General features: G+C 38.2%; 1 protein-coding gene across 1 annotated transcript; it reads right to left on the minus strand.

Annotated features, from left to right (window-relative positions):
• Positions 1 to 86: 86 nt before the first annotated feature.
• Positions 87 to 24,871, minus strand: NEK5 (NIMA related kinase 5). Its single transcript, XM_058855311.1, has 22 exons — positions 24,751 to 24,871; positions 22,747 to 22,843; positions 21,294 to 21,391; positions 19,263 to 19,346; positions 19,072 to 19,142; positions 17,744 to 17,830; positions 16,671 to 16,725; positions 14,391 to 14,591; positions 14,221 to 14,293; positions 11,859 to 11,992; positions 8,396 to 8,595; positions 7,044 to 7,110; positions 6,584 to 6,703; positions 6,231 to 6,314; positions 6,028 to 6,132; positions 5,061 to 5,141; positions 4,191 to 4,259; positions 3,296 to 3,419; positions 2,965 to 3,090; positions 1,823 to 1,960; positions 1,087 to 1,171; positions 87 to 694 (listed from the first exon to the last, which is right to left on the minus strand). The coding sequence occupies exons 1-22, from the start codon at positions 24,865 to 24,867 to the stop codon at positions 499 to 501; spliced, it is 2,412 nt and encodes an 803-aa protein (XP_058711294.1). The 5' UTR covers positions 24,868 to 24,871; the 3' UTR covers positions 87 to 498.
• Positions 24,872 to 26,745: the final 1,874 nt, after the last annotated feature.

The following is a 26,745-nucleotide window of genomic DNA, read 5'->3' on the forward strand; positions in this document are numbered from 1 at the left end:
AAAATATGGTTGGAAGAACCTACATACCTACATGTTTTATTAGCAACTGGGGAATGCACAATTCTCATGTTGCTAATGAACCCTTTTACTGCTACTATATTGAACTCCTGAGCAGTTGATATTGCTACATAGGGTCAGTAAATGAAACTGTAGATTACAAAGCTGTACTGGCAGTACACATTGACTATGAAAGGCTGGAAGAGATTCTTAAAATAAGGAGTTGATTTATCTAGGGAAATAAAATACACAAACTAGGAGACTCTTACGTGATACAAAAATGGTTGAACAGAGTACACAGTCAGAAACTTGCTCAAGCAAGGCTTGTCAGGTATGTCCAGGTAGCTCAGAATGATAGAAGAAACAGCATTTCAGTCTGGGTGAAGATTTTTCAATGTTCAGACATCTGAAAAGTACCCTGATTTGTTTTACCTTTAAAGCAAAAGAATTACAGCCTTCTATTAATTTTAATTCTTTTTCATGATGTGCATCCACACCAAATTACCTATAATTATTTTCTAAATCATCATCGGATTTTCCAAGTTTGTGAGGTAAACTCATCTTTTCTTCATCTGTTTGACCTTTATTTATTGAAAAGATGTGAGACTCTGTGGTTCTCTCTGCTGGAGAAGTGGACAATTTTTCCAGAGATTCCTCCAGCTCTTGTCTGAGTTCATCTTCAGAATCTTCAAAATTCCTGCACAGTAAAACAAGAGAATTATATTAATTAAATAAATAAAACATTATTACAAACCTTTCTCAGTTCAAGGACTCTTAGGGTTTTTTAAACACTTTATAAATAATATACAAGTGGCACACCTAATTGTGAACTGCTTCTTCTATCTCTGTCACATTGTTTACCTGTATTTAAAAGGCAAGAGAAAAGAGCTGCAAGGCCATATTAATATTTCTGCTGTAATTTTTAATGACAGCATTGGCTGTGACAAATTCCAGAATTAAAAGTTAAATTAGCAGACTCTGCAAGTTTTCTTTATTTATTAATTTTTTAGAACACAGAAAAACTTTAGGCAGTGCAACCTAAAAAACTGTCCAGTTGTGTGGATTTATCTTCTGATGTGCTTGACTTACGTGTCTTCATCATCTGACCTTGGCTCAAGTCTACCTTCATCAACAGCAACAGCAGAATTTGTTTCTAAATCATCTTCCTTGTTTTCTTTTGCAGGCAACAGAGTTAATCTCTCTCCTGCAGAGAAAGAGGAACTTTCTTTCAGTTGTATAGTAGAAAACTATAAAAGCATGTGTAAAGGAATAGCAAATAAATAAATGCTTGAAGTGTTTTGTTGTTCAAATTACAATGTAAATGTCACACTTCTGATGATCCAAAGTAAATGCAATTTTTTAAACAGTCTGTTACCTTAGGAAAGTGGGCTGCAGTGTAGGTGAGTTTGAATCAATTGCAGTGTCAGCTGTATCAGCATGGACCCTGTTGTAAAGTCACCACTGTCATTTAAGTCACCATGTATGTATGTATTTGAATAAATGCTTTTTACAGGGTTCTTCAACCACAACAGCTCCAGGTTTATGGTACCTACAGCCCACCTCTGTCTACCCAAGCAAATGGAAGAATTACATATGAAGGTAATAGCCAGCAAGTAGGGCTTGCCCTTTTCTCTGCTTTTGAAAACAGCAACGTCCTGGAAGAGGCCTCTCAGTGCTAAGGGACAGAGCAGAGGTGCTGTCCCCATTTTTCTAGGTTGCCAACTGCTTCAAAATGTTGTTTCTCATCACAGACCTTCTGCCAAGGGTAGAAGAAATATTACAGCAAAAGAAGAACATGAAAAATTTACAGGAAAAAACATCCCACCTTTGTCTTCCTTAAAACGGATAAAGGAATCATCAGACAGGTCTGCTTTTTCTAAGATGCTCAGGAGTGTCTCTGGTGGTGTCTGTTTCCACTGCTTCCTGTTTTCTGGGATGTCTTGGGGCAGAATACCGTGGTGAGCTGAAGAACAGCAAGGTTCTCAGGTCACTAAAGCATTACTGTCTTTGTCAGATTCAGATATCCTAGTCTCAAGACTTCCTTTTGAGTAATTCTGGAATCTATTTTTTTTTTTTTCCTTTATGGAATACTCCTGATTTTTTTTGTAAGTACTTCATCTGATGAATAGGGAGCAAACAGTCTGGACTGCTCATCACTAAAATGTTTAACACTGGTTTTAATGGTTAAGTAACTTTTTATTAAACCTGGAATAGACAGGTGCAGCTTCACTGAGCAGCCCTTGTTCTGAAACTTGTCAGCTTCTTGGTTTGAAAGAGCTTATAAAAAGTTCCTGTTTCTTTTGTGCCCTGTGGTCTTTTATCCAAGGCAGAATGAACAAAAGGTGGTGTATTAATAATATTCTGCTTTGTCTTTACTATCTATGCAAGCCCTTCAGGTTATTTTTTGTCTGTCTTGGGTGTGCAGAGCATTCCAGCTGGAATGCTGGAAAAGCTCCTTGTTTGCAGCAACCAGTCACTGAGATACTTGTCTGCCTGGGAATATACACAGTGGTACTGTAAGAAGCCTAGGGACTTTTCTAAAATGGAGCATCACCACAGCCACAGCTGGGTGAAGTGGCACTTGTGACACTGTCACTGTGTGCAGAGGGAAAACAACTCCACCACACTCCAGGACAGCATTGGCACTCACTGTCCTTGTTCCTGTGTGTCATCAGCTCAAGGCCTGAGAAAGTGGTGATAGTTAATTGAATAGATTGGCATTTTGAGCCAGGCCAGAGTGATTCATAAAACACAGCGCTCTTGATAGGTACGAGCAACACAACATGATCGCAGTGTTAGAGGGGAAAGGGACAACTGTTCTCTATGACTTAACATGTGCCATAACCTCTGCTGTTACAAAGTCCTGCAATTAAAAGCCTGCTGGATCATGTGAACATTCAGGTATTGATGAATTCAGTCTGAATTTCAGGTCCTCACTGCTTTCACTGAAAGCCAAAACTTTCTCACCAAGTTCATTTTCGGCTGTAGTAGGACATGCAGATGTGACATCAGCATCAGCTAAAAAATTCAGTAGTGTCTGAGGGGCTCCAGTTTGCCAGTGTTTTCTGGGCTTTTTCATATCATATATGGACTCTAAGGGGAAGAAAAAGAAGAGGCAAAATTATTTGGATTTTTTTGTAAAGTAGATGTCCATGTGATTATAATATTATGTGATATAAAGAAAGAACTCATGAGATAAACTTGCTATAGCAAGTTTATATCTGGACTTACAGAATTTACCTAACTCCTATGTAATTTTCAGGATTAATACTCAGCACTGCATTTCCCCAATAAATACCTGTTGGGTAGTCAGACAGTTTTTCCAAAGCCCTGTCTGTAGGATTTTCATAAACTTCCACCAATTTCTCCTTTAGATTCTCACCATCCACAAAAGTTAAAGTCTCATTGAGTTTATCTAGTACCTGAAAAAAACTATAAGTTACTCTGGAAACAGTAAACAAATACGGTACAATAGCTAATCCCTTCTCATTTTACTGTGTTTGCCAGCCAACCCCATGTATGCACAGGAAGATTGTGTAACAAAAAGTGAAGCAGCAGGACTCAGAAGCCACACTGTGATTTGTGCATCAGAGGGCTGCATGGGGACCCACAGAGATGTGAAACAACAGAATGACAAAATAGTGCTTTATAAAATAAAAATATATATACTAGAAAGAATTTTTTTGTTGCTGTTAAAAATATTTTTAAAATTCTAATATACTAATAAAAATCTCAATAGGTAGCTATTACATGTTGATAAACCACAAATATAATTTTACTAAATGAAAACATAATATTGTCTGTAGTTGTTCTTGCTTTGTGATACAATACAATACTGTTTCATTTCTGAAAAGAAATGGAAATGTACTAAAACAATCTACAAATCAAATTTAGCATTTGCAGATTAACTCAGTTTTGAGCTAAGTTCTTCCTCTCAATTTTAGGAAATTTAAATATCTGCACTTGTTCATATTTTACCATGTAAACACTGACCCAAATATCACCCAATTTTTTTCTAAGCAATTATTCTCTTGTAGAAGGGAAGATATATGTAACATGACAACAAATCCTCAATAAGAAGCTTCGTTGTAACAAAGGCAGAGGATGATGGCAATGGAAACAAATCTCAGATTATGGAACTGTCATAGCTGCAGACTGCTAATGTGAATGCTTTGAATATAATTAAAACATACCTCTGCTTCTTGAATGCTGTCTTCCTCAGGAAAACACACATCTAAATTAATTTCAAATTTTATTCCTCCCTAAAGAAAATTTACATGTCATTAATTTTTTTAAATAAATAAAAGCATTTAATTAAAAGTACACAGATTATATGGAACTACAAATTTGAAAATTATTATTCTCTTGAAAATATCTTCTATTTAACAATATTTTTCTTCTATTTAAGAAGATCAAAATTGAACACATTGGCCACAAATAGACTTCCTTGACTATAGTCCTGTTCCTTCAGTGATATTTTAAAACTACTGCATCCACTTTTGATTTTAACATTTAATTCAAATCATTGCAATACACAGAACTGGTTCTTACAGCTGGTTGTCAACCAGAACTAAAACTGAATACTGTGCTGCTTCCATGCAATATAAAATAAAATACTTTTAGTCCATTTCACAGTCATCTTATGGTCAGAAATATTCCTGGTATCTTATGTGCATTTCTAATTCAATTCCCATTCCCTTCTATGACTTAAAAAGGAGTATAGTGAATCATATTTTATAACAAAATATTTTAAAATTAGCAATCTGACTTGAATTTACTTGGAGTTTGAATAAACATGAGTTTCCATGCACTACTAATGCAGTTCGATATAAGGAGGAAGAGGTTCATTACTAGGTGGGAATATCTAAAGATATCCCTCAAATGATCGGAAAAGCTCATTTATTTTCTTCTGATATAAATTTTTAACAAACAGAAAACCAGCAGTTTTAACTGACTCACAAATAACTTCATTTCTACACCTACCATAGTAATACAGCAATTTGAAATGTACAGACATAATAGGAAAATTAAAAAAAAAAAAAAATACAAGTAAAGATGGATACTTTTGTATTATGTCTCTTTCCTAATATTGTTTGGTCTTGCCTATCCTGGAGTCTGACTTGTTTAAAGTTTTTCTCCATATCCTGGAAGGAGACAAAAAAAGGCAGTCTAAATTACACTCTTTGCTACTGAATATGTGTATACCACATAAAGAAAGAGACTTCTTTAAGTAGCAAATATAGTCATCAATTTCCTTTACACAGATCTGTAAGAATATTCCATTCATTACCGATTTTGGTTTATCTGGCAAAAAGAAAAACAGAAATTCTTGCATAAAGTATAAGCCTCTGATTTTTCAAAAACCCATGTCAGAAAGATACAATACTTGTCAAGATATAAATACTACATCTTTTATTTTTTATTATCACATGCAAGATGACTCAGACTCATTTCATTCTGGAAAACTTTGGAAGTGATTAAAATCAAGATTTTAGTGGAAACCTATGCCTGTAAGAAGTATAGCCCTGTTTTGCAATATCTTGTTTTCTGGAAACACCTAAAACAACTTAATTAGTCCTTTTGATATTATTATGTCTCCTGCAAGAATATGTTAGAGAAAAGCCAAGTAAATAATAGTATACAACTTCTTCTGTGATCCGTGGCAATCAGTGCATGCCTGCAGCCTCAGGAGAAACCACAACAATTTACAGATTTTATGCAGTTTCTCCAAAAGATGGAGAGCCCATGAAAAAAAGTCACACCAGGCAGGCCCAAAATCTAATGTTTCTTTTTCATTATCATGCATTTTCCATTAAATCACTGGGAATCCAAATTCTCTCCTAAGGTGGCTCTGGCTGCCTATAACCCACTTTATTTCATCAAGTGGAGTGAATTAATTTTAGTAAAAGTCAGATCCAGGATCACTGAGGAGGATACTACAGAAATTGGCATATTTCTGCCTGAGAATGAATCAAAGACAGTGTGGGACTTGCTCAGAAAAATCTATTTAGATGGAGATGGTACTGATACCTGAAGTGATTCTTCTCCTGTTCCAGATATATCTTTGTTTTCAGACTGGTGCTCAGCTTTCCCTTGCCTGACAAGATAGGTTTTATCTTGTATTTTCTGGTTCTCCTACGGAACATTTTTTAAAAATATTAATTTCAATTCCTAATAAAGTGTTCTAGCATAAGAAAGTAAGTATGAGTACCCATATGTTTGAGCTTTGTTACCTGGAATACTCCTGCTCTAAATCTGAATTCTTTCATATCACTGTGGTATTCTTCCCGAATTTTCTGCAATTGTTTCAAATACTCCTATTAAAGAACAGTAGGGTAGAATATGTTTTTATTAAACCAAAGATAGATGGATTAAATGTATTTATATATGTTCACATAAAATAGAAGTATCAGTTTGTTTTCTCTGTCACCCAAAAGCAAAACTATGAAAGTATATTGTTCCTCTGTTAAAAGGTGGGAAAAGAATGGAAAAGAATGGATGATGGAAAAGAGAATCTGATGACAAAGGATTCCTATGCCAAGGAGTATAAGGGAGTTTTAGGCAATTGAGGAAGAGATTCATTTACCTGTTCTTCCATTTCATTCTTTCTAAACACATTTTGCTGATGGTTTTTGAGATGCTCTTCCTGTGTTTTCTGCTGCTGTATTTGGTCACGATATGGGTCAGCAGAGGATGGTCGCAATCCCTATGGATATACAAATGAATCCCAGAGCAAATGAGTTTTCAATTAGAATCCTCTCCTTCAGTGCTTATTCAGTTCTCTCTCCGTGTTCCACTGAAGAACGCAGTTAGGTGAGTGTACATTTTTGGAGGAAAAAGTCACAATAGAATTTTACATTGTTACAATTTTATATGAGAAAAGAAAACCTCAGGCTGAACATTGCAGAGCAGATCAGGCAATTTGCTAGAGCAAAACCTTCTACATGACAGTGTTACAGTTTGCTGTTCAAAAGACATCAGTTAATCTTTGGATTTCAATTCACCTTCTTTTACAGATTTTATTTTGTGGTTCAGCATTTACCCACCATCTGTTTTTCCACTTTAATCTTGTACTGCTGGGCTTCAAACCGCCTTTGAAGAAATTCTGCAGTCCTGAGAGAAGAAAGTGATGTACATATATTATGTTTTATTTCACAGACTCTGCTACCTTTGCACAAATAATTCTCTATAGGTTCTACCACATAAGACAGAGTTTTCTTCGTACTATACGAATATATAAATATGGATAAAATATGTTTAAATATGGCACAACAGTAAAATAAGGACACATTCTTCTGAGGCATTCCCTTTCCTATTACTTCAGTTACTTAAACCTTTTGAAGAGTTCAGGAAAGCCCTTCCACCTTAAATTTGATAAATGGTATTGAAAGCATTAATTAAAACAAAATTGATTTTTCTGGTCCTCAAATTGAGTGAAAATTATTGTCAGAATGGAGGCTGCATATTCAGCAACCTTTTTACTGTCTTTCTCCTCTGTGCCTAATTCTATCAGTCAAACTTTGTGTAGCTTCTAAACTTTTCCTTTGCTTTTTGATATAAAATAACCATCAGTCACTTGTAAGCTCCCTGCTTCCCATTTATTTAATTTCCTACCTCAGGAATCCATATGTGCAGCAGAGAGCCAAACTGAATTGACTCTGTCCTTAAAATAAGTCACTAGAAATTCAGGTCAGGAAAGATGTTCTAAATCTGAAGATCTGTAACTGAAACATTCTAAACACTGTTGTTGTTCAATGAAAATTAATGATTCTGTCAACTTTAAAGGAAAGCTTTGGAAGTAGTCAAAATTTCTTTCTCCACATTTTCAATGTTCATCCACACCTAAAATGGCCAGTCACAGAATGGACAGGAAATCTCCTGAGGTTGTACTTCTACTTTGTAACAGAAAATCTTTGAAGTAAATAAACTGCTAGAGAAAGGGTCTTTATATCTGAAACAGAAATATAAGTGCTGCATTGAAAAAAGTGCTTTCATGGCCTGCCTCTCACTCTGTTACCTTCAGTGTAGAACTGCTTCTGATCTTAGTATTATTCTCATCCTGGTGTGAAAGACAGACAGTGTTTATCCTTGGTATAATCAGAGATTCTACAGAAAGCTTATGTTTTACTTTTTACCCAGTAAAAGTGGGCTGAGGCTTGGGAGACATTTTGACAATGAAATGTCAAACACCAGGTCAATTCAGATGGAATTTCTGGACGAACAGGAACATGAATTGTGTTGTTGTGTAACAAACTTATGTTAAAAAAATAATAAAAAAATTATCAAAGACAAAGCAGAGAAGGCTTTCCGCTAAATCAGTTATGCCCAGTATTACTTACTTAGGAAGGCTGATAGCTCAAAATACACAAGACAGACATATACAGAGTGAAATGTTTACCAATCAGCTGGTGGAGGTGGAGGTGCAACTTGTCCCTTTACTTTATAGAAATCTTCACCTCTTTGGCTGATATGAGGAAGGTCATAATGTGCATTAGCTTTCCTTTGCAAGTTGTCAAGCTTCTCATAGTAATGACCATAATGGTCATGTACTCTAATGCTTTCTGGCCTTTCTGCCATATTAAATCTGGAGGTCTGTGGCTGAAAATATAATACAGGATGTTATTTTACCCATACTCATTTGTATCAGCACAAGTTTGAATTAACCTCCTGTACTGCTCCCCGGTCTGAGTTGAATGGTAATGTGACTGTCTGTGGTATAGTTAGTGTAAGTTTTCCAAATCCTTTCAAATATAACCCAGAAACTTCCAAACTTCTCAGAGTTTATGTGATCTCAGTATTGCCACTTCCTTTTCCCCTGTTCCATCAGATCCTGTCATTAAGCAGCAGCCCATATTGTTGTGTGAGTGATCAGCATGGGGCTTTGTACTCTGTAGGGTCCTTGCCCTAGAGTCACTTCATTGTTCTGGAGCCTAAAGCACTGAATTATTTCCAGGAGAGCCTCATTTCAACATGTGAGAGCAAGGGGAATCTGGGATGTAGTTTTGGAGAGAACATGCATTGATGGCTGCTTTCAGGGGAGCACTGTACTGCTTTATTTCACATCTCTTCGATTACGTGCATGTGGGAGTTGGGCTTTCATTTCTCAATGCCCTTATTATGATGAAACATCCCTGTATTTCTCCTTTGTGACAAGACTGGCATTTCCATTTCTCATAAGAACAATACAGAGAAGATGATCACCTAGCTGCCACTGCCTGATGTAACTGCGGTCAGACATCCACAAACTTTTCCATTGTGGGAGACTATATGGTGCATGAGAAAGATGCTAAATTTTGCTTACTTTCTTACATAAATGTAAATGCATCTAAGCATCACTTTCACAGATGGTAAATACTTTAACTATTCCTCCCATTTTCCTTCATAGATACACTGAGTATAGGCTCATGTACCTGTGGTACAGTCCAGATTACAGTAGAATATAAATTCCTATCTGTATAAGAAGAAAGTTTCCAACTGTCAGCAAAGTTCCCAAGGAAGACCTCATAAAGTGTTTATCTCGTTCCTTAGTGAAGTAGGTTTTACAGTATCGTATCCAGAAGTATGGCAATCCCAAGCAATAGGGAGAACAAATTAGGCTACCTAAATAAATGACAGAGGACTGAGAACTGTGACTAGTGAAGCAGGCACCAGGAAGTCATGCTTGACCAACTCACCAGCATTCTGCAATTTAATGACTGGCTTGACAGACAGGAGGAGAGCAAGGGGACATTTCCTATCAGGCAACTGCCTTCATGGAGGCTTCTGACACTGTCTGCCATAAAATCCTCGTAGAGAAGCTGATGAAATGAGGGCGGGATGAGCAGGCAGTGAAATTGTTTGAAAAGTGGCCCAGAGGGTAGTGATCACAGGGAGAAGCACAGCTGAAAGCCAGTAACTAGAGTTCAACATCTTCACTAAGGATTTAGATCAGGTAGGAGAGAGGGGCAGAGGGCACCCTCAGCAAGTTTGCTGATAACACAAACTGGAAGGAGTGGCTGATAGACCAGAGGGTTGTAGTGCCATCCAAAAGGACCCAAAAAGGGCTGGAGAAATGGGATGACAGAAACTTCATGGAATTCAGCAACAGAAGTTCAAAGTCCTGCACTTTGCACCAGTATATGCTGGGAGCCATCCAGCTGGGAAACAGCTTGGCAGAGAAGAGGGGGGGCTGGTGGACAACCAGTTGACCATTAGCCAACAGTGTGCCCTTGCTGAAAAGGTGAATGACATCCTGGCCTGCACTAGTAAAAGTATTCCCAGCAGGTCAGGGGAGGTGATCTTTTTGCACTGCTCAGCACTTGTGAGGCCACACATAAAATGCTGTGTCCAATTCTGAGCTCTCCAGAACAGAAGAGACAGTTACAAGCTCAAAAAGTCCAGTGAAAGGCCTGGGGCATTATCCCTATGAAGAAAAGCTGAAAGAGCTCAGACTGTCTAGCCTGAAGGTGGGATCTTATCAATGGTTATAGCTACCTGAAGGGAGGGTGCAAAGAGAATGGAGCCAGACTCCTTGCACTGGTACTCAGTGACAGAACCAGAGGCAACAGGCACAAATTGAAACACAGAAGGTTCCCTCTGAATATCACAAAACATATTTTTCACTGTGGGGGAGGGTGCCTGAGGGTAGGGCACAGGTTGCCCAAATAGGATTTAGAGTCTTCATCTTTGGAGATATTCAACAGCCAACTGGACATAGTCCAGGACAACTGAATCTACATTACCCTGCCTGAGCAGGCAGGTGATGGCCAGAAGTTCTTTTCAACCTCAACCATACTGTGATTCTGTGAATCCTGAAGCAACACCTTCAAAGTATGGCACTATGCAAGTATCCCTGAAACCCTACACACTGTTTATCTAGATTTTGAAAGAATGTGGAAACGTTCCCAGTGTAGGTCAAAACACTGTGGACAAAATTCTGCCTTTGATTATATCAGTGCACAGTGAAAGCAAACTTCCTTTCCAGCTTAATCCATCTCTGGATTTGCATTGGCACAAATGGAGCTGCGAGGAAAACAAAGTGCTGTGTTCCACATAGGACCAGTATTATTCATAGTTAGTGTTAGTGATTGCGTGATGGGCGCAGTTCTGGGAATTCCATGTTCCCTTATTAGCAGTTAAGCTCATGTAACTGCAGTGTGCAGATCTGGGGGCTCCCAGATCCTAAAAGTGCTGTGCTTATGTCCACCAGCATTCAAGGTAATACTGCATGCTCTTAAAGATAAACATAAATGTGTGCAGTGATGCTATGAAAGAGGCTGGGCGTAGCATGCAGCTGATACCCTACCTGAGGAAAAGAGGGGATGAAAAACAAGTGAGAGACAAAGTGGTTGTGAAAAACCGGGCTTGCATTTGGGAGAAGGCTGTCAGTAACAAGTATCTGAGGCAATGGAAGTGAATGCTGATGATTTTGCCCATGAATGAGCTGTCAGAAGGGCTGAAGTAACAGGATCAGTCTATTTGCTTCTATAGCAAAAAATGTGAATGCAGAGCTTATTTGCCTTTGTGCAAACGAAAATGTGAAGCATTCCTTAATCCTTTTGTTACAAAGGACCATACCAAAGCAGCCTAGATTCAGCGTTTCACATTTAAGCTTTCAAAACACCTCTTCTGAGGATTCAGGCACGTTTAACTGTCTCTACTGTCTTAGTACAGGCATTAAGCTAAATATACATCTTAATGTCTTGAGTCTTTTAAAATATCTTTTTTAAGTGCAGGCATTTGCTTTCTGAAGATTATATGTGTGTGTGTGTGTGTGTGTGTGTGTGTAATAATGTATAATTCTGAAGATGATTATGTGCTTGTGTCTGTGTATATATAAGTGTTTATACATATGTATATATGAGAATGTGAATACACAGTACCTGAAGAGGCTGTTGTACTCTTGAAGGAGGCTTCCATTCATTTCTTTGAAATAATTCTTGTTTCTTGAAAGGCATCACTACTCCAGATTCCAGAGAAACTGGGTCTTGGACTCTTGTTTTCTGAAGTTTATACACTTTTCAACAATAAGAGATTAAAAAATTGCATTCTGTGCTCTCTATGTGATTAATGATCATGTAGTGTCAAACCATAGTAGGATGCCCACACCTAATATTGACAGGTTGGGTTAATAAGCAGTCCTTATGTCCTTTCACCATCGTCACCATACCTCACACCTCCTAGTCATTCTGCTTTTCATTCTGAGAATGACATGCTTTGAAAACATGCTCTGTCACATTCATGTAAAGATTATCTTATTAATTAGTTTTGCACAGCATACTGAATAAGAGGGAGACCTTTATAAACTAGAGTGTTGATTTCATGCTAGTTCCAAGAACAGAAAGCAGGAGGTGTAATTCACAGGCTCTAGGTGCCTCTCCTTAGGCATTCCCTTTCTAAACCCAGCCCTCCATACTCTACAAATCACTAGGCAATGTTGTGGTACTTGTGAAATTTGAAAAGAAAGGCTGAAAAGTGAAAAATCTACCTTATCAGTTTCCCATGTAGGAGAATACAAGTACAGACCATTCCAGTTTGGTCAGCCAGTATTTTGTAAACATCTTAGATGCAGTAATGAAAAGCAGTATCCTTTCTTGGATTAAATAGTTTCTAAGTAAGTTTTAAATCTTTCATCAGTATTGACTGTTAGAATATCATGTTTGGGAGATAAAATGTATTAAAACTATGATTAAATGACCAGAGATCTTTTTTATTTTTTTTTTTAAAGTGCCTAAGTTATTTAGTTGTTCAGGCTTCTGTCCAAATTGGTTATGTGGGCAGATAAATCTCATTGAAAGTCATTTTCAAAATAACATGGGTTCCTACACTACTGATGAATATTTTTGAAAGGGGGGTGGAGGAGGAGAGTCCAAAGTGTAGTTAAGTAACTACATAAGTTATTTTCACAGAACTGTTTTGACTGTTTTGATATTCCAAAGATAAATCTGAGCACTCACTGTGATATAATGAAGAATATAGAATTAGAACAAAGTTACACTGCCAGAAACATGCCAGATATTCAATAGTACATAGACATACACTTAGTTTCCTTCATGTTTTCTTAGAAACTGCATACAGAATCTGGTTTATCAATGGGTACTAAATCCCAGTGAAGAGCTCACTGTCTCACAATTTAATAAAATTTATAAGACTTTGTAACATACTTTTTTGTTGTTTTGTAAATGTCTTGGGTTGCAATGCAAGATGTAACCAAGAGTATGTGGTCTATTACCATCTGTTAAAACCAGGTGAGGCAGTGTTCTTTATCTCTTCCAGGACCCATCATCCCTCCAGGGGGATATCTTCTGTTAAATGTGGCCAGTGAGTCTCACTGCAGGACGGATAAAATTACATCATCCCAGTGTGAGGTGCTCCACCCAGGGGGAGGAGCCAAGCATTCCTACCTGGATAGAATCTGAGCCTTGGAACACCACAGGCAGCCTTTCTCCACTGGATTCCCAGAGGAAGGCCAGACCCATCTACACCACCAGTGGACCTCCAGAGGAAAATTACAGCCTTCTACAGAATCACTGCTTTAAGAGAACCACATCTGTCACTGCAGGAGGACTGCAGCCACCATTTAATTGGACTACTACCAACACCCTGACCAACAGGGTCAGGCTGTGTTCTGACTCTGTGGGGTTTTTTTTTTTGTACTACTGCATTTTTATTTTCATTTTCCTAGTAAAGAACTGTTATTCCTATTCCCATATCTTTGCCTGAGAGCCCCTTGGTTTCAAGATTATAATAATTCAGAGGGTGGGGGCAGTTTACATTTTTCCATTTCACGGGAGGTTTCTGCTTTCCTTAGCAGACACCTGTCTTTTCAAACCAAGAGAGTAAAATTCTGTGGAGCATGTTTTGCAAGATTTATGCTTTTTTCACACAGTAAGGATGTTTCTCATGTGATGGACATAAACTAGATCAAAGCCTCTCACTTTTGGAAATTCTGTTTTTTAAAGAACTAAGACTAATGTTTCAGCACTTTCCTATGGCAGGTCTTCTAGATGACCACAGCTTATGAGCTAGTTTTAAACCTGCCTTTCCCTGAACAGGACAGCAGCACACTGCCTGAGTGAATGGTTTTGCTGTTACAGTTCTCTCTAATATTTACTTTTAGCTTTTGGTGAAACTCTTCATCCAAATATGCAGTAAAGACTTCTGGAGAAAGTTACAGCCAACAGTTGTATCATAACTAACAAATGTTACTGTAGAACTAATGATACATAATATTATTATCATTACCTTGTATCTGCTTGGCTCCACAGGGAGATGCTGAAGGCCTTTTTCTAGGTATCACAGTGTGAATGAGTTCTTTCTGTGCTACCTTTCAGAAAAAAAACAGTATCTGATAGAACTGTTCGTACTACTTCCTTGATTGTTTTCTCTCAGCAGGCAGCAGTACAGTCACTCACCTCAGGGGGCAGATACCTGAGAACAAGTTTCTGCAAGAAGGGCTTCCTTAGAACAGAATTGATGGATGGTCGGTCTCTTGGAGATATTTTAAACAACTGGGAAATTAATATCCTCAGATCATAGGAATAGTTAGGAGACACTGGTTGAAAACGTCCTCTGCAAATCTTCAGCACCAGTTCATGCAAACTGTTGCCTTGAAACTTAATTAGGGAAAACAATAAAAAGAGGACAGTAAATATTGATGGTTCAGAATGATGGACTGGACACCCCAACTTGAAAATAGGTACGTGTTGGCACAGTCATAGAATGGTTTGGTAGGAAAGAACCTCAAAGAAAATCTCATTCCAACCTCCCTGTCATGGGCAGGGATGCCTTCCACTAGACGAGGTTGCTCAGAGCCCCATCCAGCCTGGCTTTGAACACATCAGGGATGGGGCATCCACAGCTTCTCTGGGTAACCTGTGCCAGTCAGCATCACAGTAAAGAATCATTCTCATGGTAAAGAATTTCTTCCTAATGTTCACCATCTTCCTGTGTTCACCATCTTTCAGTTTAAAGTCATTCTCCCTTGTCCTTTCACTACATACCCTTGTCAAAAATCCTTCTTTGTCTCTTTCAGTCCCCCTTTAGGCACAAGAAAACTGCTCTAAGTCTCCCTGGAGCCTTCTCCTCTCCAGGCTGAACAACCCCAGCTCTCTCAGCCTATCTTTGTAGGAGAGGTGCTTCAGCCCCGTGATTATTTTTGTGGCCCTCCTCTGGGCTTATTCCAATAAATCCATGTCCTTCCTTTGTTGGGGGCTGCAGAGCAGGATGCAGCACTCCAGGTGGGGTTTCACAGACTGGAGTAGGGGGGAGAATCCCTTTGCTGTGGGATCCCTCCACAAATCCTTCCTTGCTAACCATGGTTTGCCATGGAAAATTAATATAACCACTCTCTGACTGTGTTTTCTGGCTATGTTTTCTTGGTTTCAGCTACACAACTAAAAGGTCTAATGACTTCTGTACCAGGAGGTGTTTTATTCACCCTCTGCTGTCAGACAGTAACACAGAAGCCCATCTTTCCAGAATGAAACATGATGTGTTTTACCAAAAGCTGCTCAACAGAGATCTGTATACATATTGTCTTCATAGGGTTCAGCTTCAAAACCTCACTTCAACCAACAGCCTCTGCATTCTGTCCTCCCCCCAGAACAAAGATAAAATCCTAATTTTTTAACAAGTGATACCAATCAGATAATTCAGTCCTCTCAGTTCACTAGATCTCTTAAGAGGCCAGCATCAATATAGTTTATAGGGCCTTAGGCAAACCCTGCCCCCCCCCCCCCCCCCAAGTTCTTTCTAAAACCCCCCTTTTATTTATGTGGCTATTTTGAAGGTGGTAGAATTGAATTTACCTTAGCTTCACTTGCATTTCCTGTCTACATCTGCACTGAGTCACTGCCCTCACACTGAAACAGTGGGCAGCAATACAGACTAAAACACCTAATATTCATGCAGAGTAATATTTCATGTTTTGCCACTTTGTGAAATCAGCAGTTTTCCTCAGCAGTATCCCCCTTGCTCCTAGCTCAGCACAATTGCTCTCTTAGTGCTGCTGTACCTGCTCCCACATCCGAGCTCAGCAAGAAGTCAGCATCTGCTGGTCCCAGGAATCTGACCTTTTTCCTGTTGTCAAGATTATTTTCTGCTGTGTTCCTTCTGCCATGTAATAGTCACAGGCTGAGGATTACCTGAGGCTCACACCAGGCTGAGGACAACACAACTTCCTGAAGATGCTATCTCAGTTATTTTCTGATATAAATGTGCTTTCAAACAACATATATCTCCGTTAGGAAAATTCTTCCAGGGACTCAAACTGCCTTCCGGGGAAATGTGGGGTTTAGGTTCTTATTTAATAAGTATAGACTGGTATTTTCAAACAGAAATGAGTAAAATTATATACCTAAGTCTAACCTTGAAGCCTGTCTTTAATTCTTTCCATTGTTCATCTGTTTTGAAAAAGTTTAGTAATTTTTAAAGAACAAATATATGTTCAAAGTACGTACACACACATGCACATATGTAAGTTATAGGAATACAACTTAACAATTTTTATTTTCTTATTCACAAAACAGATAAAATATGAAAAGTTAAACACTAGCAGTCATTCTTGAATACCAATAATTAAGATGAAAATAACTCTTGTAGCTGAATGTGAATACTATTTCTACTACAGGCTTTGCAAGATAACCACTATATTTTCTAATTATATAATAATGAGCTGATTGTACAGTACTTACAGGATGCTTTAGTGCACACAGCTCATAAAGCACACAGCCAAGAGACCAAATATCTCTGTGAATAAGAAGTAATTAAAGATTCAGTGAAAAGTCTATAATATTTTCATCCATGTAATCAGTACCTCTTCTCAGGTCCCAAATTTATTACCATTATTCTGTCACAGAGTGGAGCAAATTTTATTTTTTCTTACGACACACTAAAAGGAACAACTAGAAATTTATTTTTAGTTGTGGCACCAATGTTTCTATGGTATCTAATTAGGTTTTATCATTATAATTGAAAAAGTCTGCTTCATATTTCTAGCAGGATGAAGGACAAAGCTGATTCAATAGCTGAGGAGACAATAGGGGAGTAAAGTTGTCTGAATAGCACCTCAGAGCTGAGATGCTACTCTGAGCTCAGAACATTTGGTGTTGATCGTATTCCCCCCATGGAGAAGGGGCCCTAGGCCCACTCACGTCCTGACTTTGCAGTGTTTCTCATCTTGTATTTTGTGGTAAACCCAGACCTATTTGTCTTTCCTGCAAGTGGCTACTGCAAATTTCCAAAGTAGCCAAACTAGTAACTTTCATTTTAGTGTATTTTTATAAATGATAAATGAGTGTATCAAAAATTCACAAACTTGGAACTGCAAGGATGCATTGGTTATTACATCTTGGAAATGAGAGAAATTTAGTAAATTATGAAGAAGCAGATTAAGCAAAGGGAAGAATACTGGTTTACATTTCCCACCACTACCAACAAGAAGCATTAAAAGAGAGTTTAAAATATAAGAACTTTTATAAAGCCAAAACATATAATTATATTAAGGCTGTAGATTAATCACAGCAAAGTCATGATTGCTATATTTTGGACATTGTAAGTTAAAATACTACTGACATTGTTGTCTAAGGTAGTTGTTGTGTAAAATGATGCACCTAATTATCGTACACAATAGTACAAAACTTCACAAAGGGTGACCATGAGAAATTCCCATGCTCTGCACAAACACTGATTTAAACCACATTACTAAAATGAGTTCTTTCACCCCTGCACATCCTCACACACATAGGAAGGAAAGACGGAGACTTACGTTTTGTTGTTGTATGGTCGATTTTCACATATCTCAGGGGAAAGGTAATAGGGGGTCCCTACACAGGTATGGGCAAACTCTGTAGTACTAACAAAACACAATGAACAAAAAGGCTTACACACTGAAAAAGTTTACAATCAACAAACAGCTGAACTGCCCCAGGTTAAAAGCCTACAGGGGACACTACTTCTGCTCTCCAAACAGTTGAATAATGGAACACCCCATGAAAAACTAGAGCATTTCTCACTTCTGTGTAAAATGCACTATTTTAATAGTGGAAAGTGTTTGCACTTCAACAGAAAGCACAGGAATTCCCTGCCCTTGTCTTGGCCCATTTCACTGTATTTTCTCTCTTCTTTATAGCAGAGGAGGGGAGTGACAGCTTTTGTGGACGCCTGGCATCCAGACAGTGACAACTCACCACAGAAACTTAATTCACTAGTTACAGGAGGAAAACTACTGTCAAGCTCCAATTATACTGTCATATAAGACTATTATATACTTTTTTAAATGTCTGTACTGGATATTCAAATTCTTAGGTTTACTTCCTATCTTCTAGGTACTGTTCTGCAGTGTAAAAGCAATCCTTACAGCAACTATGCCCAGAACACTTCCAAAGGAAGGCACTTTGGGCATCAGTGGTTTACATGCTTAGAGTTGAGTTCTGTCAAAGATAATAAAAAAGCACTAAAAGAGATCAAACCTACCATTTTACTGTTGTTATCATGCCCCTTGGCATGTTTTGGTCACAGATGGCCGCTACCCAGGATAGGCCAACTTTGTCCCCAAGGTCATTAAAGATAAGGCCTCTCTTTTTGGGAGAACAACACAGATGCAAGGGAGCCATGCCACTTTCTCTGGCTCAGTTAGTTGTTCTGGGCCTTTTTTAAAAATTAACATAGGCTCACTCTTGGAGGACATACAACATCTGTACAAACTCTCTTCCATTACTCTCTCTTTAGTTTTAAATGCTCTTCACTTTTCTTTTCATGAGGTAACAGAAGTTATTACCAAGAGCTGCATGGGCAGCAACTGTGCCTCCAGGCTCTCTTTATGACAGTTCCACAGAGAACAGGCAAAGGCTGTAGCTTCTCCACCCTATGCCCTATACCTAGCAGAAATCCATCTACTAGGTAGATACATCTGTGCTTCCATGCAGGATGGCATGTTTCAGATAACAGAAGAAAATGTAGCATCAGACCCTTTATATCACAGACTTCTTGAGCAAGCACAATCCACAGACAATTTGCGTGTTCAGGCTGCATTCTGGACATTCACAAACATTCCTGCTCAGTGCAGGTCACAGACTGATTAAAAACCTTGCTTACCTGTTCAACTGTCTTGCTATGCCAAAGTCCCCAAGCTTTGCTACCTTTCCATTATTGCTAAGAAAAACGTTCTGCAAATAAACCCAAAAATAGTATGTGAGAATGAAAGATGGCACCTTTTTTTTTAAGAACCTCTTAAGCATATGTTTCACAGGATAAAATAACATCCTCTCCAGTACCAGTTTTACTACCTGTGTTTTTACATCTCTGTGTAAAATCTTCTTGTCGTGAATATGCTTCAAGCCCAAGGAGATCTGCACAAACCAACTGAGAATCTGCAATGAAAGTAACAGAGAACAGATACCTATGAATTTGTGTGACTCTAATGGGGCATCTTACTGAAATATATAAAATAACGACAACAACAAAATCTAAAGTATATAGAACGTATACAATGTGAAACAGTAAAAAAGGTATTTTTAAAGTTAATGCCATAGACTTTTCCTTCCCATTTATCACTAAACTAAATGGAAATAGATATCTACTCAACTTATCCTCCTCAAATTTTCCGTGACTGTGCCAGGACATGCACTTCAAGGACTGAAGAATCATGCCAAAGGAAAGAAGAGAGAAATAGACCTTTTTTAAGAAGTGAGGGAGTGCAAATAACTAAGACGGCATTGGGAAGTGGCTTCTTAGTCCTCAGTGATGGAAGTCATACCACCCAGCTGTAGAAAAATATTTGTAGTCCTACTGAATGTGATCCAGGAACCAAAAAAAAAAATTAAAAAAAAACCCAAAAAACAAAACAAAACAAAAAACCACTGAATTTTGGTGAAAGAAGTGAGCTATGAAGAAACTTGCATAAAAAGTAGGCACATGTGTTCATCCTTTATCCTTGGCCCAGTACAGCTTTTAAACATATATTTAACTTCCAATGTACACATGTCTTCTTAAATAAGGGCCTTTGGACTAAATTCAGAAACAAAACTACAACCTGCTGATATACTTCTCTGTTTAGGAAAATTCATGCACATGAAAGACTTTGATTCAAGTAATTACCTTCTATTTAGCAATGCTTGACATTAAATAGATTATTTCCTGATTAGGGCTGATGCCACAAATGAGACTTTCTCAGAAGTACATTTGAAAATATAAAGATATTTTAACACTGTTATGTTAAATTGGGAAGATTTGCTTTCATTTCTTTGATCAGCAAATGTATCTTCAGTTTCTATAATTCATTCTTCTGTCTGTATTTCTTTTGCCTTGCTTTGGATATGTATTATTCTGTGTTATTGTCAAGGGGTTTGTGTGTTGGTTCTCTCCCTTGTGCTTTCATGATCTGTGGGTTTGTCCTCTCTTTATTTTCTTTCATGTTCTCTCTGCCTCTAGCATGACTCCCAATAGGATCCTAAAATTCATTATTACTGAACCAGTAATTCACTTTCAACTGACTTCTCCACCAAAGAGTTCCTCTTTTACTACTAAAGCAAAAAGAAAAGTCACAATACTTTTTTTTTTGCTTCAATTTTATGCCCTAGAGTATATTTCCACTAGCAGGTTGGATACTATCTACTTCGTTTCTAAGCAAAATGTCATTATGCTTGGAAAAGTAGATTTTATTTATGACTAAATAACTCCAGAGTTCAGTCCACTAATTCCTACATGAAGAAAATTTCCTTCAGAAAGCTAAGAGTTAGCAAAAAAATAAAGGAGTAAGTAAGGAATAGTGGGAAATTCTACTTCTGTGAATTGCAATACTTACTATTCCCACCTATTTACAAAATAAAATATACATGAACATGGCCCAAAAGCAGTCAGATATCTGGGCTTGTTTCTCTGTGCTGATTTAATAATTTTAACGGCATCAGAGAAATTTTGACCAAAATGAAATGAATGAGAGATTTACCACAGACTTCAGTACAAAGGAGGATATGCCATGATGCAAATAGCACCAACAAACTACGAATTTGTATATAATACATCCTCCCCATAACTGGAAAGCACTGCTTAAAAGAAGGTCTTCATGGTTTAATGGGTATATTGTTAATGTAAAGAAAAAGTACATCTACAATGCAAAGAGCATTAGAAGGAAGGGGGCATTAAAAAGTCATCATTGTAGTAATGATTTAATTTCAGACCTTAAAGAGTGCTGAAAAACCTTCCTACACTGCAACTAAAATTACCAAAGTTTTCTTTAAAAGTTCAGTTATTACTGAATAATTCAAACCATGTGTTTCACATAATGTGTTCTTCCCTCTAAAGAAATTGTCTTTCACCTGGTCCTCATCAAACAGCACTCCATGCTGCATATTTATCCTCTTCATTAAATCTCCACCATCACAGTATTCCATCACAATATATAGCTTGTTCTTTTCTGAAAGGAAAAGCATAATTTTGCCTTTATTCCTGTATTATTCATCAGTACAGCACCATTTAATTTTATTTTTATTTTTATTTTTATTTTTACGGCCCTTCTTTCAAAAAGTAGCAATTTACCTCTACCTACTCCTTAATTTCAAAGACTGTGAAAAAATAGATAATTCCAATGAAACTTGATGCAAAAATAAGAAGTAAAAATATATTTAAATGGAGATTCAGCAAAATATTAAATACATTTGGAGATCCTCGAGAGACCCCACTGAGAGATGTTCTTACAGGAAACTTAGCAGAATGCTTCAAAGTTCAGGTTTTTTGCTCAATAACTAAGTAAGCAGTAAGGCTTAGGGAAAAGGTTAAAAGTAGACAATATTTCAAAAAGCAAAAATAAACAGCAGGGCCTGCTTAATAGAAAAATTCAACCTGTTCTTACCTCTCTGGGGTTAGAAGACTATCTGACTTACATGTCCCTTAGAACAGTTACAGTCTTGGTCACAGAGAACAATTTGAACAGAAGCCGCAACTATAACTTTTATTTCATAAGGCACTGCTTATGGCAGATGTCAGAGGAAAAATAAATACAGGGAAATAGCTTTCATGGTGAACAGAATTCCTTCTATCTCTTTCAGTCCTGAAGAATTCTTTATCCTTGAGTGATAATTCAAAATTTATCTGAAGAAAAAAGTCTAGCACATTATTATGAGATTGATATTGGATCACCGAAAAGACAGTGCTGTATGAAGGTATGAAATGCCAATACTGTTTTTATGTTCCAGATGCTGAAAGACATTTTCAGATGTACTAATATACTTAATTTCTGTTAAATGGCCTCTTTTTGTGCTTGCCTGTTTTGTATAAGCATACATAAGTATGAATATATGTGTGCGTGCATATATGATGTACATGTCATAACGATATAATGTCATATGTATATGATGTGGATAAACAAAATATGAGGAACCCGAGGTTAGATCAGATGAAATGATCCTTCTATTTCTTGCCTGTTTCATCAGTCTTCTGTCTTTATTGATTGGCCTATTCCTTGCTATACTCAAAAGCTCTCCTCTATTGAAACAACTAGACTCTGGACTCCCATAAAAAATCATGACTAAAATTCAATTTGTACAGTACAGACATCTCAGGATCTAGGATTCACACCAAGTACCCACTCACACATGTGAAAAATGCAAGTGATGCCTGAATTTGATGGCTCGGATCCATTTCTAGGAGTTGAGACCTTTTCCCACGTTTAAGTCTTTAGGGACAGGGCTAAGGGTGGTCAACACTAACAAGGTAGGTTTTCTGCCTTCCACTCCTTTCACCACAATTAAAACAGAAATGTTAAAAGTAAACCTTGCAAAGAAGCATAGAAGGTTACAATATTTGCATGCTTCATCTTGGCCAGCAGAATGACTTCTTTCTCAGAGGCTTCTTTTTCTTTCACAGGCATCTACAAAGAATTAAGAAACTAAATGCTAGCAATGATATATTTAACCCTTTTCAAAAATAGTTACATCATTACCAAACTATTCCCACTAATACAAAAATACAGTGTACCAAGAGGATGTAGAAATATTATAAAGTATGAGATATATATATAACAAAAAGATAAATATAAATTTATTATATTTGTTATAATATAATAATTATTACTATAAATATATATAATTAGAAATAATAATTATTATAATTTTAATTGTTTATTTTTATAGATAGTATTAATAATTACTTATTATTAATAGTAAATATAATTTTTATTACAGGAAATAGATTTGCAGTGTATGTTTGAAAGTGTATTAGAACAATACTGAAGTCAAACCCAATTTTGACATTTTACAAACAGGCAAATGTATACATTTAAACTTAAGTTAAAGAATTGAAACTCTAAAGTTAAAGAATTCCCTTAAGAATTTGAAGAGTACTTATGTAGATGACTGTAATGCTAATAGGGGTGACGTTAAAAGATCAAAGTGAAAAGAAAAAAAAAAATCCTTCATTTTACTGGTGTTACTTGTTCCTGTAACATTTCAAGCAAATTCTTTGCCCTGTTACATTAATGAAAAACTTCCATTTAGTTTGTTATGATCCCACTTCTATCAATAAAACTTAAAAATTCATTTCTCTGAGTGTCTATCCTTCAAAATGTTCTCTTGTATTTATAAAGTACCCTCATTCTTAAGAAATAGTTTTGAAATGTAATCCTCAAAGATTCAAAAATCAGTTACTGAAAAAAAACACTCTACCATATTGAAAAAAATAAAAATCTTTTGACTTCAAAGCAGCAATTTTCTGTCTCCAGCTTCTGATTTTTGAACAAGTGGGATTCACAGCAATATTTCATTAGCAGCCATTCTTCTAGTTATACATCAAAGTCTATGATTAGAAATGCATGGAGTTTATTGGTCATGAGCAGAGAGAGAAACTATCCATCTTTTCATTTAGTTATCATTACTCATGTGTCAGCCTTTCCAGGTTTGAATCTGGAAGACATACAGCTCTTTCTAGGACTCATTCTTCTACTGTAATTCTCTAATATATTAGAAATTCACTGGGGTGGCCCAGAATAGCAACAGATCTGTCAAAAGCATGTAGGCACTCATTGAAACTGACTGTTAAAACTCCTGTATTGAAATCACAGAGATTTTAATTGCTTTTATGGAACCGGATACAGCTGTGATATTCCCCCAACACCTGAGCAAGTGGCCCCAAGCTGCCTCTGCAGTCAGTGGGAAGGAAGACAGAAGTTTCATGGCCCAACTGAGCTCATTCTAAATCAGAAATCTTAAACACATGTGACCAACAGCTTCCTAAAAAGACTTAATTCTCTTTTTCTCCTTGAAAGGGTGTCTGGCCAAGCAGCTCAAATGCTGACAGCAACAGAATAGAAACTTAAAATCAGATGAATGAGACGAATCAAACTGCCATAAACATAAATGAAAATTGGAAAGACTCCATTGTGAATTACGCATGTCTGAAAATATGGATGTGGGAAACAAGGAAATTAAAAAGCTTAGAGAAATTCACCACAGAACTGTGATTTGTTATTTTAGTGGCAATATTTTCATTGTAGTTGAATCAACTATTTCAGAATTTGAATTAGGCAGTGCCACACACTGTAGGAAGAAAGAAGCTTTGAAAACAACAAAAATGCACCAAAAAGCAAAGACTTAATATCAAAATATGTATTTCACCTGTGCTTTAAGAATAATAAGTTAGCAAAGAATACAGTCTTTGGAAAGCTTAGCTCTATATAATTGGGATGGAACTACAAAGGAGATAAAATATAACCAAAGTTCATACCTAGCAAAATGCAAGTAGCACAATCTGGTAAATATAATTCAGGTTTTGTTGTTTTACCTTAGTCAAATTGATCTCTTTGATAACACATGGCTCCTTATCCGTTTTTCCTTCTGCCAAGAATATTTTGCCAAAAGATCCTTCTCCAATTTGTTTAATGATTTCATATTTATCCATTATGTATTCGTTTTAGAGCAGTGGCTAAAATAAAAATTCCCCAAATTAGTACTGCACATAGTCAGTGCTTTAACATCTGAGTTGGTGCTACTGAAATAGACACTACCTTTTAAGAATGTCATTTTTATTACTTTTTATAACGCTACTGCTGTTGATTTTTTCCTAAAAATATCATGTCCTGGAAGTATGCAAATTATTGCAGAATTTAACTTTTAATAAGCAGTAAGTTTATGAGTGTCTCATAAGGAAAAGCACAGTGCACCCTAAAGTTAATGCATGGGAAGCAAGTACAGAATACTGTGTAGAATTATGATAGGATTTTGTAAAACGTGACATCATTTTGTGAATGGAACAAAACTGCAGAATTTATATTTTAATTGGAAAAAACATAAATCACCTATTCCATATTGATTTAGTCTATATTAAGGCGATCTAACGTCGTCAGCAAAATGAAAAGCCGCAGGAGACCATGGCCAAGTGAAGTAGCAGTAGTCTGGAAACCCCTGTGAGGAGCACTGAAGTCACTGGGTACTTGCAGTGCTTCCATAGAAAAGCTGCACACCTAAATACGAGCAAACACTACAAAACTGTTCTTATTAGCAGTCCTGAGTTTTAGCAAGGGAGATTAGCTCCGATACCAGACGTTCCCTGCCAGGCAAGCTCTGCGACAGGCTCCATCACCGGCAGCCTCCGAGGCACCGGCAGTGCCAGCAGGGCGACCTTGGGACGTTCGGGATTTCGGTGTCTGGCTGACAGCCAGCTGCTGTTGGCAGCCACAGGTGACAAGCGGCACTCTGGGGGACAGATGTCCGCGCAGGGCACAGGGTGCGCTCCGCCCGGGCTCGGTCCCGCATCCCTGGGCGACAGCCCGGTCCCCGCCGGACACGGGGCGCAGGGGAGGGCGCCCGGGCCGGCACCGCCCGCGCAGCAGCGCCTGTCCCGAGTCCCGGGGGCCGCTCGGCCGGGCCGGGCCGGGCCGGACACGCCGCGGCAGTGCGGGAAGGGCCCCGCGGGAATGCCGCGCTCCGGCCGCCCTGCGTCCCCATGGCGACGGGACGCGCCGCAGGGCAGCCCTCGCCGGGACCTCCCTGCCCTGCCGTCATGCCCGGCCCGGCCCGGCCCGGCTCGGTTCGGCCGGCCCCAACCCCCGCAGCGGCCGGGAGCACCGGGGGGACGCGGTACCTGCGTGAGCTCAGCCGCCTCCGGAGCCCGGCCGGCCGCGGGGAGGAGCCGGCCCCGCTCCGAGCCCGCCGGAGGAGTGGCGTTTGCAGAGCCCTTCGGGAGCGGCAGCAGCCTCACTTCCCTGCCACAAAGCACCCTCCTCCTCCCGGCCGCGGACACAGGATCGTGGCTGCGTGGTCAGTGGCCCGAAAGGAAATCTCGACTGCCTCAAGGTCTTGAATCCTGGGTGGAAACTCACGTACCAGCCTACGTGCAGGTGGGTATAGGGGAGGTATGAACTGGCTCTGCACCAGAACTACAGAGTTCCTAAAGCTTTCCTTGTGTATTATTCCTAATATTATTCATTACAGGGACATCGTCCGGGACAGCTTCCCCAGGAGAACTCTGCCAAGAGCATTTGTGCTCTCCCTTGCCACATTTTTCTTGTAAAGTGTCTATTTATTACCCAGTAACCAGAACAGAGCCCAAACTTGACATTGCCCATAGCGCTCTCCACAGCAAAAGTGTGTCTCCCATCAAAGTTCGAAAATTTGTCCTTATTCATTGATACATTTGCTTTCTTTCACACATGCAGGGGCATATAAAAATTTTTCATTGAACCAAGGCAAAAGTTCAGTCTCAAAGAGTTTTCAGGGGATTACTAATTGCACAAACTAAGCCTCAACTATTTATCATAGTCTATTTCCCATAATATAC

This window comes from Poecile atricapillus, chromosome 1 (genome assembly GCF_030490865.1).
Source record: "Poecile atricapillus isolate bPoeAtr1 chromosome 1, bPoeAtr1.hap1, whole genome shotgun sequence".
In the NCBI taxonomy this organism is placed as follows: Eukaryota; Metazoa; Chordata; class Aves; order Passeriformes; family Paridae; genus Poecile; species Poecile atricapillus.